This window comes from Tarenaya hassleriana, unplaced genomic scaffold (genome assembly GCF_000463585.1).
Source record: "Tarenaya hassleriana unplaced genomic scaffold, ASM46358v1 Cleome16, whole genome shotgun sequence".
Classification (NCBI taxonomy): domain Eukaryota; kingdom Viridiplantae; phylum Streptophyta; class Magnoliopsida; order Brassicales; family Cleomaceae; genus Tarenaya; species Tarenaya hassleriana.
Window position 1 is genome coordinate 1,706,296 of NW_010965019.1, and position 12,876 is coordinate 1,719,171.

Genomic DNA, 12,876 nt, shown 5'->3' on the forward strand with positions numbered 1-12,876 from the left:
GTGGTTGTCGACGGGAGGCGGCGGAGGAGGACTTTGTACGGTGGGTGGGTAGTATTCCGGCGGTGATGGTGAAGAGTATACCGGCGGTGGTGGGCTTGAGTTTTCCGGTGAGTGGTACTCGACCGGAGGCGGTGGAGGAGGAGGACTTTGTACGGTGGGTGGATAGTATACCGGCGGTGGTGGGCTTGAGTTTTCCGGTGGGTGATACTCGACCGGAGGCGGCGGGGGAGGACTTTGTACGGTGGGTGGGTAGTATTCCGGTGGTGGTGGCGGCGACGGCGGAGGCGGAGGAGGAGGAGATGTGTATTGAGGATACGACGGTGGTGGTGGTGACGGAGATGGGTAATATTCGCTAGGTGAAGGTGTCGGCTTACACTCCGGAGGCGGCGGCGGACTCTGCGTCACTGGTGGATAGTAAACCACCGGCGGAGGGGGCGACGGAGATGAGTAGACATAAGTCGGAGATGGAGGCGGAGGAGGAGGGTACGATCTCGTCGACGGCGACATACCGGAAGAAGGAGGCGACGGGGTCTCATACTTCTGAGGCGGCGGTGGCGGAGGGGGGTAGGTTCTCGTCGACGGCGACATGCCGGAAGAAGGAGACGGCGGAGGAGGGGATGATCTCGTCGACGGCGACATACCGGAAGAAGGTGGCGACGGAGTCTCATACTTCTGCGGCGGCGGAGGAGGGTAGGTTCTCGTCGACGGCGACATACCGGAAGAAGGAGGAGACGGCGTCGGAGGCTTATACTCCGGCGGAGGAGGAGGAGGATAAGCTCTGACAGAAGGAGACATCTTAAACGAAGGAGGAGGAGGAGTTGATCCGTACTTCGGCGGCGGCGGCGGAGGAAGCGTTCTAACAGAAGGAGACATCTTGAAAGAAGGAGGAGGAGGAGACGGCATGTTATTACATCCGAACTTGGAACAATCCGCCGGTCTGGCCTCCGAAGAAGAACACTCCCGAGCTGGTCTCTGAAGCGGCTTTCCACGAATACAATTCCTCGTACCATTAACCACAACCCTCGGGCCAGACAGCGAACCACATCGAGGCGCGTCTCGGGTGAAGTAGTTGAAAGAGTACGTGAAATTCTCGATCCTCGACAGCTGACAAATCGTGGACGGGATAGAACCCGTGAACGCATTGTCCGCAACGTTGAGTTGCTCCAAACTCTTCATGTTCCCGATACTGTCAGGGATCGGACCACGGAGATGGTTAAAGCTGACGTCGAAAACAGTAACGTTCTTGAGATTTCCGATCTGAGGAGGCAAACAGCCGGTTAGGTTATCGTTCGAGAGGATGATCTCGTTCAGGGTTTTGCCCATGAGACCGATACTCCCAGGGATACACCCTCCGAGGTCGTTGTTCGCCAGGACAAGAGCTGAAACAGGGGAGTATCCCATGTTCTCGGGGATTCCGAATCTGAATCGGTTGTTGTTCAGGAAGATCGCGTCGAGCTTTTTATCGAACAGCTTCGCCGGAATCTTGCCCTCGAACTCGTTGTAACGAAGATCCAAGAACTTAAGCGAGGGTAATAACAAGACAACCTCAGGGAACTTACCCACGAACCTGTTGTTGCTTAGATCGAGTTCGTAGAGAAGCTTCATACGCTTAAACGTGTCGGGGACTTCGCCGCAGAACCGGTTCGAGTTCAGGTGAAACAGGGCGAGATCGGTGAGAAGGCCGAGCTCCGGCGGCAAGTAACCGGCGATGTCGGCGTGGTTGAGGTCGATTCCGGCGACGACACGTGTCTTGTTGTCGGAAGGAAGAGGAGCACAGAAGATTCCGTTGTAAGAACAGACATCGGATCCGTTCCAGTTGGCTGTGAAGTTAAAAGGGTCGGAGAAAATGGCGAGCTTCCACGCCTGGAGAGCAATGTAGGCTTGACGGAGCTTCGGATTCTCGAACCGGAGGCTCGGGTCGACCCTGACGTCATCACCGTCTTCATCGTCGGCGGTGACGTGGCGGAAGGAGGCGGAGGAGAGTAAGAGGAGGAGGAAGAGACGAGGAAGAAACAGAGACATCGTGTTTGTCTTTTTTTTTTTTTGAGATGTTCACATGAAAGAGAGAGAGATGTGTTTGGTTTTTGTTTTCAAGGCATATGGGGTGAGAGAAGTGAGGAGGTTCTCACCAATGTGAGATCTCGGTGTTCCATGTGCTCTGTTTTTATAAAACCTTTTTGGGAATTATTTGTTGTTGTCATTTTTTATATAATTATTTTCTCCGTATAGATTTTAAATTTTGTGATGTAATTGACATGCTGGCACGTCTGTGATATACGTTGGGAAAATTATTAAATATACCAATGAATAAGTTTAGATTTTTTTTTTAAAAAAGTCTTTTCATGGAAATTTGAAAACTTTTTTTTTTTAAATAATTTATTCCAGTTGATATTCGACTGCAAACAAAAGTGGGCGACAATCATTTGTAAGACAAAGGTTAGCCGGGAGAGGCTTGACTTTTACCACGACGTGTTGGCCTCACTGTTTTGTTTTTTTATTTTATTTTGTTAAAACGCAACAAAACAACCATAAAATGATCAAATCAATTTAATTTTCAAGACGTGTTGCCCATTGTTTTTGGTTCAAAAGCCTCAGAATTAATTTTATCTTTTAAAAAAATGGAGAAAAAAAAACATAATAAAACACCGCCAACTAACGTTGGCCGGACCGCGTATTTGTAATTATTTTTAAGTAATTGTTTTCTAGTAAAATAATTATATATTTTTACCCCCAAAAAAAGAGAAATAAATGGAAGTCAAATAAATAAAAGGAAAAATGCACCAGAAATAATGTATCTGTAAAGTAATAATTGTAACAGCGCAGTGAATGAAGTTGTCGGGTGAAATTAATTGCACCGACGAGTTCGAATTTTATTATTATTGTTATGATAAAAACATTTGGAAGTCGTATGAGCCAAATTTGAGAATCCAAGCCAAACTTATCTTTGTCCTTTTGTCTGTCTGAAATTTGTCCTCATTAACCTGTTTCCACGTGATTACTCTCTCTCTCTCTCTCTAATTTTCACTTTAGAGACATGATTCCATCTTATATTATAACATAAAATAATAATAAGGCGGCCCAAATATATGCATATGGTCAATAATTCGGCGGATAGTGTATTGTGTTTTTAATAGGCCTTAAATGGGCTCACTAAGAAGACGTTTTAAAATGGTATAAGGCCCATAGAGCAAAGAAAAAGACGGATTATGGGCTGAGTTTGGGCAATAGAGGCCCATTATTGATTCTAAACGGACTTTTTATTAAATTTAAAAAAAATGGATATTAATTGGATATGCTATGAGTTCATACGATCTTTGTGAAATTAAATGTAATTTTTACCATGTTTAAGGCAGATATCACTTCAGATTATTTTATTTAAACTATTATATGGTTATCAGGACAATTTGGAGTTTATTAACGTAAGAATTTCCCTCTCGATTTTTTACAGGGCCGAGATAGAATGTTATAGGGGTGGTTATTTCAGTTATTAACCGAATAACCGAACCAAACCGAACCGAATAAGACATAACCTTATCCGAACCGAACCCGACATCAAAACAGAACGGTTATGATTTCTTTAAATCCGAAAAACTAAAATCGAAATCCAACCGTACCGAATAAAAAATAACCGAAAAAATCAAAAGAATAATTGACATTTTCTTTGAAAAATTGAACTTTTTACCAAAACCGAACCGAATCCGAACCGAAAAATAACCGAACCGGAATTTATATAAAAACCGAATGGTTATAGTTTTTCTATAACCGAAATAACGGAACCCAAATATTACCGAACCGAAACCCGAATTGGGCACCCCTAGAATGCTGCATCTTTCCACGTGCGCAGCAATTTTGAGATTTTTTAAAACAGATTAAAATCTAAATTAACTTTAAAATTTGAATATAAAGGAAAAATAAAATAGATAGTGAATGGGGGGAACAACAATTGCAGGAGAGGAGCAACACTTTGGTAGCTTCACTTTTGATATTCGGTTCGAATTTACATCGAGGATAATTCGGTTTAATAAATATAAGTACTAATTGATTGTTGCATTATATTCGGTTGAATTTCGGTTTTAAAAAAATATATTTTTTCAGATTTTTAAAATTTCGATTCGGTTTTATTTTGATAAAAAAATTTATAAAAATGAAATCTGAAAAAATACCATATTTTTCGGGCGAACGAAGCATCACCTCTAGTAAGAGTATGTAATCGAATATATGGATTAGAATAACTTGTATTATTATTGAAATAAAAAGTAAATATATGAAACTTCAAAAAAGAAACCTCTTGGTACTAAAATAATACAAATCATTCATCATATCCATAATTTCATATGCTACTCTCTCTCATCAGCGTTTGGATCCTTTTTTTAATCATCTTCGAAGCATATTCACATGATTCGATTGCTACAGATCATCTTATGCCTCCGTTTCAGTAAAGTCGTTTACATATTAAAATTTTACCAATTTAAATTTAAATGAATTTCCATACTGTACTAATCGATTATCATAAATAGTAATGAATTTCTAAGAAAATATATTAAAAATGTCAATGATTATGATATACGGATCGGAAAGGACATTCAAATCCATCGCTCTCAGATCAAGTTCGCGAAAAATTAAGCAAGATTAATTTTCATTGGGAAGTAAAAAAAAAAAAACCCAAATCGGATGAAAAAAAAATGTGGACGAGCAACAATCAGATCGTCAACCGAGAGAGGACGACTGAAACGATATCTCGGCAGATCACTTTCCCTCGCAGGTTCCTATCCGAACAACAGACATTCACCATCTTGTCCGATCTATATCGAACCCGAGGTTCTGATACTTCTCGCTAACAACAAAAAAAATATCGAAGCCATAACCAAAAAACTCGGGATGAGAAAAGAAAACGGAAGACACTGATCGAGCGGCGGGATGATCCGGAGAATTGCTCTGCAGATGGGTTTTTATAGACTCGGAATGTGAAACCCTAAAGACTCGAGGGATGAATTACGGTTTTATCCTTGGGCTGATTGACAAGGGATTTGGGCCTTACGGCCCATCAAAGAACCCGTGATTAAATCATGTGGATTCGGAGGGTTTGACTACGACTTTTCGGAAATAAGCAGATCCAACGGCTGGAAATGGATCACAGGGTAGACATTTTCAAGCCTTGATTAGCGCAGATTCCAATGGAAATTTTAATGAAGAAATATTATTTGTTTATGTAATTTTCAAAATTATTATTTCTTTTATACAATATCATAAACAGACACCAAAACACAAACAAAAAATGAACCAAAAAAAAAAACCTTCATTGAGATTATTAATTTTCTCACACACCACCAAACACGACCAAACCCCACACTTAGAACACTTGTGGATCAAACACTTCCAAAACCCTTAATCTTCGACCCAATAAACCACGTTTAACTTATTACCACGAACACCGATAGCAAACCTATTTCTTCTTCTTCTTCTTATTTGTAGTTATTTTATTTTAATCTTTTTTTTTTTTTTTGCTTCATATAAACACAAAAGTTCATCAGAAGGTTTCGACCGCGACCTCAGGTTTCAAGTTATGTGAAGCCGCGACGTTCTTCATGGCTTCGAACCGAGGTTCCTTAGGCTGGAACTTGAGCCCCGAGTAGAGTTTCATGTAGTCATCGAATACGAATTTCGGGTAATCGGATTCTTTCTCGACAAGATCCGGTGCCGGAAAAATCACTGCTTCGTTTCCGGGATTGTAGAAGGAAGCAATTGACATCCTGTTTCCTTCGGTTTGCGTCAACACTCGATGCATCACACTCTTGTACTTTCCATTGGTTATCACCTGCATTTGGTCAGGAGGATTTCGGTTAACCTTAACCAGTTTGGTTAAATCTAAACACAAAACATCAGAACCGGATTCAGTTTAGTAGATTCTGGTGTTGCTCGGAGATAAAAGTCTTGTTGTTATTGGTTGGTTGAACTTGAACCGAAACAGAACCGAACTAGATATCAGGCACAACCAACCTCAAATAACCTCGGTTCATTTCATGTTAAACAAATGACCGAACGGAACTCAACCGAATCAAGAAACGAATCAAGAAACGATATATGAAGGTGTGTATATAATATATATATATATATATATATATGTTGTTAGTTACTCGGCTTTAGTTTGGTTATAGCTAGTCATTAACCGATACTAAACCGAAAAAACCCTATTTTTGAACCTTGGTCCTACTTGGTTAAGGAAAAAAACAATATAATAATATGAAAATGTCACCTCAAGTTGATCGCCGAGATTGATAACAATGGAGTGTTTGAGGGGAGGAACATCAACCCAGTTGCCATCTTTAAGGAGCTGGAGTCCACTGACTTTGTCGTCTTGGAACAGCAATATGATTCCACCGGCATCGGTGTGGGCCCTAAGTCCCTTAACCAAGTCCGGTTTAGGACATGGTGGATATATAGCTGCTCACCTTTGTCCCGAACGTTGGTCCTTTTGTCCCATGGAACAACTTCTTCATGTATCCTTTCTCTAACCCTAAATTCTCACACAGCAGATCCATCAATTCCTCCGCCAGATTCTCCAGCCGTTTCGCAAACTCCTTCATCGCCACCCTACCGATGTTTTCAGGGCAATAAACAGCAAAAAAAAAAATTGAAATGTGTTAGAAATGAGTTTTTTTTTTGTACCAAAGGGAACAAGATAATGCCATTTCCTTGTTTGTGTTTCTTGATTGATAATGTTTCCCGACAAAATATTGTTGGTTGGGGATTTTTTTTTTCTTTTTGCTGATGAAAGATTCCATATATATGATTAACAATAATTTAAATAGTGATGTTACTTTATTTGTACCAAATTCTGATGGTTCGTGAAATCATCAATTGTACTAACATCTCTTGCCTCGATGCAAAAAGAGCCGCATAAAAAGACAAAAAAAATATATTTATTTTCTAGAATACCATACCTTTTGGGGTTGTAAATAAAGAAAATATTATTGTATATAATTGGCAAGAAATAAAGTATATATAAAACGACGAACTGGGAAAAAAAATCTTTGAAACTATGTGATTAACAAATCACGTGGAACCACCATGCTCCACCATGGCCAAAAACACACAGTGCATTTAGTCTTGGCTTTGTACGTAATTTTATTTGTTATGTATATGTTATATGTTTTACTTTCACACACACATATAAACATATATATATATATATAGAACTTTTATATAAGTATATATGAAATATGATTGGGTAAGGGTTTAGGGTTTTCGGGGCCAAACCTGTAATCGTCGGAGAGATTAGGGATGTCGTAGAGATTGGAGTCAGGAAGGTGACGGAGGAAGAAGGTGCTTTCCCAGTCAACGTCGTTGACTTCTGTGTGAAGGGCATCCAGACCTCTGCTTTTGACCATTTCTTGGAACCTTTCCTCCAAACTCTTCTTGTAGTGTCCCTTTGTCATCTCCTCGATCTTGTCCAGTAGTTCTAGTGGTACCCCATGGTTCACCAACTGCGTCAATTTTAATCATTCATTTTTCCCAATGTTTTAATCGTTACATGTGTATTGATGTATATACATGTACATATATATGTGCATGTGTATATGTATATATATACCTCGAAGAAGCCCCAATTCTGACAAGCATCATGGATCATTGCCATGGTTAGGGCTCTGTCTTCACCATTGATCTTCGACAGGTCTATCACTGGGAAGTCTGTCTTCTTCACCATCTCTCTCTCCCCCTCGAAGCCTCTGTTTGAAACAGCCTCTTATATGCAACAGATGTGTGTGTGTGTTTTGCTTGATTGGTGATTGGAGGCAACGATAGAGGAGCTCAATTTATAGGCTCAAATGGAGGGGAAAAGGGTTGAAAAATTACATGGAATAACAAAACAGTTAACGAGTAATATAAAGTAATTTAATAGTAGATAAAAAAACATATATAATTTCAAATTTATCCAAAAAGGTTTGCAATTTCAAGATAGAATATGAGTTCGTGGAGCATGAAGGCGAGCACATCTATGGTGGACGGACCCCTACTATTAATTCTTTGTTACATTATACATTTGGCATCTTGCTTTTGTATCCTCTCGAATTTTTAATCTCCGATATTATTTTAGGTCATTCATTTGATACTTTGGCCAACTTTTCTATAGATTTCCTTTAATTAGTTCACGTCATATAATTTTTAATTTTCGAATTTAAGATTTAATTCGATACGTTCAACTGAAAATTTAAAATTCCAAAATTGTTTTATGTAATTTAATTTGATACATTACCCCCAGTAGATTTTCTGTAGTTTAATGTGATTACGTAAATAAACGAAAGAGATCTAGAAGGCAAAGTGGAGTGAAGAAGACGAATGGATGCAATGTTTCTCGTGAATTTTGGAACAAAATCCCTTGTTTTTGTTTTTATTTTTTGGTTTAAATATGATTGTATTACTTCCAAAAAAAACAAAGTTCAGTCCGTATACATTAGATTGCTATACAAAATCTAAGGGATTTCCCTGGGCAGTGGGCAAAAGTGATTCCAAAAGACTAGAATAAAGAATACGAATGTTGTAGGATGTTGTTCATGCCTGAATTTGTCGGACTCTGCAAGGAGAATAAGATGCTTCTCATCGATCTGTCAATCTTAAGGCTAAGCTGATGAGCTGAGTTTTGTATCTCTCAGTGGATTCGGCCGTTTCTTTACCTCCAAATCTCGTACGCAAAAAGCAGCGTCAATATCTTCATGATGAGTTATCTGGTTGACTGCTGTGCAATCGGGATCTGCTGTATCCATAGTTACATATTATGATTACGAGATATGGCAGATGGACGTCAAGACCGCATTCCATAACGGGAATTTGCTCGAGGATGTGTACTTAGGAGAAGCCGCCTATATTCTAGGAAACAAGATCTATAGAAATAGATCGAGAAGGCTTCTTGGTCTAAGTCAGAATACATACATTGACAAAGTCTTGAATCGGTTCAAGATGCAAGACTCCAAGAGGGGTGTCTTGCCAATGGGACATGACGTGGCTCTTAGCAAGACTCAGTGTCCAAAGACACAGGATGAGCAAGAGCGCATGAGTAGGATTCCATATGCCTCGGCAATTGGATCCATCATCTACGCCATGTTACTCGTCCGGATGTATCATATGCATTGAGTATGACTAATAGATATCAGTCTACACCAGGTGAGGCTCACTGGATTGTGGTCAAGGACATCTTTAAGTACTTGAGAAGGACTAAGGATTTGTTCTTAGTATATAGCGGATTGGAAGACAAGCTAGCTATAAGGGGTTATACTGATGCTAGTTTCCAGACCGACAGAGATGACTTCAGATCGCAGTCAGGTTAACGTTTTCTACCTGAACGGTGAGGCTATTAGTTGGAAGAGTTCCAAACAGCCAACCGTTGCAGATTCGACTACAGAAGCCGAGTATATAGCAGCATCGGATGCAGCTAAGGAAGCTGTTGGGATAAAAAAATTCGTGGGAGACCTGGGAGTTGTTCCTAGCATTGCAGATCTCATTGAGTTGTACTGTGACAACAATGGTGCGATCGCACAAGCTAAGGAACCTCGGTCACATCAGAGATCCAAACACATACTCAGACGATTTCACTTGATCAGATAAATCATCGACAGAGGAGATATGAAGATAAGCAGAGTGTCGACAGATGATAATATTGCCGACCCATTGACGAAGCCTCTCCCTTCGTCAAAGCATAATAGTCATGTTAGAGGTATGGGGATTAGATGCTTGTAGGATAGATCATAGAACATAGTGAGAGATTGTTGGTTGTAACGCTATTGCTGGCTTTGTTAGATCACCTCTAACTCTATTCTAGGTGGGTGGTCATGACGTCTTGCTAGAGGCTAACCATGACTTGTGGTTCGGAAAAGAGTTTCCAAAGCCACTAACACTTCGAATGGGCCTACAGGGTCACACACGATTAAGGATGGACCACATGTGAAGAGTACGATGCGAGAAGGGACGACAGAACAAGCTAGAAGATTCCAGACGGCCAGACCGTCTGGTCCGTCCGTTCTGTTGGAGATGGACCGTTTGTTCCACGAGGGTCAGACCATTCGTTCCAAACCTAGACTGGACGGTCCGACTTTCAGGAAAAACTTCCTTTTTTCGCATAATTAGGGTTTTAGGCAATCCTATTAATTAGGGCTGGGCATTTTTACCTGAAACCCGCGGGTTTCTGGGTACCCTATCTCACGGGTACCCGGATCTCATTACTCGTGAGATAATAAGATAAATGACGGGTTTCGTGAGACGAAAAACCCGAGTTTCGGGTTCGAGTTTAGATATTACACGACGGGTTATCTCACGGGTACCCGACAAAATAAAAATTAATAAAACACCCTTAATTTTTAATATATTTACCAAAAATACCCTTTTCTCTAATAACCCTAATTCGTCTCTACCCTCAGTTATGGCCGCCACTTTTTTTTGGTAACTTTTTGGTCTCCTCTCTCTACAGAAGGAGAGACCGCCATGCTCTCCCTGTCCTTGCGAGATTCGTTCGATCTCATCTCCGTCGTGCTCTCTTCAGCTCATCTCCGCCGTGCTCCTCCTCGGTTCCGTCGTCACGGTAAGTTTTCAGCCTGTCTCGTTCTCTGTTGACTGAGCTTCTCTCCACCTTGCTCCTCTTTCTCATTCACTGTTCGAATTATTTTCGATTCTTTTTTGTTACAGATTCTTCTTTTTTCGCTCATCGGCCCTCCACATCAAGCCGACGATGGCATCATAGTACAGACTCTTCTGTGCTCTCGATGTTTTGGGTGTTTTCCGAGAAATTTTGATTGTTTTTTAGGGTTTTTATCAAACCCTCTTTCCCTGTGTGCCCATTCATTGATCTATCACAAACTCGCCTCCAAACGCCATTACATTCTCTCCCTGGAAAATTTTGTTTTTTTTTTGTTATTGTTGATTTTGCAGATTTATGTCTTCTATGGTGGTAGACCATTCAAATACGGAGCAAAACGTTGCGATGTCCCAACCAAATACAACCGTTCTTGAACTTTATATTTTGGATTTTATTCAAGGATTGTTTTGAATTATTGATGTATTATGGAAGTATTTGGAATTTTATTTTGGATGTCCCGAACAAGATGATGTATTTTGGATTTTAATTAACTTATAATTTTGTTTAGTTTTTTTTTAAATTATACCCGTGTTTGGGTCTCGCGGGTACCTAGTCTCATATCTCGGGTACCCGAATCACGGGTACCCGGGCTTCGTGATATAGAGATTGAGACATTCTAAACAATAACCCGACGAGACTGAGACCGAGATAAAGATACTCTAAAAACTCCGGGTACCCGCCCGTGTCCACCCCTACTATTAATTATGGGAGCCGCCCCAAACCCTAGGTAATCAACCTAAGACATCCTAGACATTTCCTAGAGCCTTGGAGAAGCTTTCTCTTTGAGTTCTAAACCCCGGAATATCGATTCCAAGTCAAGGACGTCATTTTCTCTTCAAAATCCTAGTAGATATGTTCCAAAGTGTTGGAATCCTTCCCGTCGGTGTGGATACGTGTAGAAGAGTTGTACTTTCAGCTCTTGGTGATTAAAACAGGCCTTGGATCGATTGATACTTCCAAATCTTGATAGAATGAGGTAAGTATTCAAATCCCACGGTGATATACACGTTCTCTCGGGTTATTGCACAATTGGTTTTTGTGTGACGTTTGGCTATGTTTAGATCTTTTCTTCCGCTGCGTGAAACCTAGAAACTTAACGCTAGATCTGTGACACCCGAAACCCGTATCCCGCAATACAAGTTGCGCCACATGGACAAGTAAAATAAAAATCGCATTTCCAAGAAATCCGCGGGAATTTAAACTTTTATTTTTAGAGTTCAGCGGAAGAAACTTTCTTACATACATATACGGTACATTATTCCAGTTATAATTATACATACACAGTGGTAGTATCACATTATTACAAACCATAAAAGTCTACCACCGATATAACACAAACCGTTCCCCGAAAACGTAATTGTACCGTAGAGAATAATTATACATGATCACACGGCAGGTCACACCAGTCTTCGATGTCCGCTCCTCGGCTACTGTTGCTCACGACCTGAAACGTTGCGTAACAACGTCCTAAGCTAATTGCTTAGAGAGTGAACTCGGGCGTAACCCGGAGTTCCATTCTCATGGTGCCAGGGAAAACACAAGCATATATATATATGTGTGTATATACTAGTATTCTAATAAACAGTAATTGAAAACATGAATCACTGTAAGCACGCAGCAATCACAATCAAGTCCGTACGACAAGTCGGCCGTACGACATGTCGCAGGACAGAGTCCGTCAAATCGTCTCTACGCGCACCATGCGTAGGTAAGTACTCCCCATGTGCATAGCACAACCACCTCTCTCCTCGGAATCCATCTACTCCTCAACCACTCGGAATCCGGCATAAGTATCTTTTTATTTTCTCCGCCCGAACACATCACCCCACCCTAGCATCGATGGCACCTCTCGATGCTAGGCGTGTCCCCACTCCGGCATTGATGTCACCTCTCAATACCGGAGCTCACCTGACGTCGGCTACAACCGACGCCGTCGACTATAACGAGAGAGCCAATCGCTGCAACTCTCCCTTGCCGACCATCCGCCGCGGAAATACTTGTCAGGTTCGGGCCCGAACCTGGCAGAGTAAGTCCGTACCACCTCCTCGGGGGACCACAATCCACCCGAATCTCAGGTATATGTATTGCCTCATCCTCGGGAGACTCATCTCCCGGAATTCGCTCCGTCGTTAGCGGATACGTTGGCACGGTTCTAAAAACCGTGTGTTCCTCGTCACGCAATAGTACTGACTACAATCGGCCTGTCGTTCGGGGTGCCCATAACCGTCCTGTCGTTCGGACGTTGGCGCGAT

General features: G+C 41.3%; 2 protein-coding genes across 3 annotated transcripts in view; both read right to left on the bottom strand.

Annotated features, from left to right (window-relative positions):
• Positions 1 to 2,143, bottom strand: part of LOC104809473 (leucine-rich repeat extensin-like protein 2) — a 3,130-nt gene extending 987 nt beyond the window's left edge. Inside the window, exon 1 of one of the 2 annotated variants that reach the window (XM_010535482.1) lies at positions 145 to 2,143. In XM_010535482.1, coding sequence (XP_010533784.1) covers positions 145 to 2,022 — 1,878 coding nt within the window. In that variant the 5' untranslated portion in view covers positions 2,023 to 2,143. Of the gene's footprint in view, positions 1 to 12 lie in introns of both variants that reach the window. The other variant, XM_010535483.2, reaches the window with a different exon arrangement.
• A 3,130-nt stretch (positions 2,144 to 5,273) lies between these two features.
• Positions 5,274 to 7,800, bottom strand: LOC104809474 (1-aminocyclopropane-1-carboxylate oxidase 3-like). The gene is given in 5 exon segments (XM_010535484.2): positions 5,274 to 5,815; positions 6,254 to 6,436; positions 6,438 to 6,591; positions 7,258 to 7,484; positions 7,592 to 7,800. Coding segments are annotated over 5 exon segments (966 nt in total). The 5' UTR covers positions 7,706 to 7,800; the 3' UTR covers positions 5,274 to 5,527.
• Between the last annotated feature and the right edge of the window lie 5,076 nt (positions 7,801 to 12,876).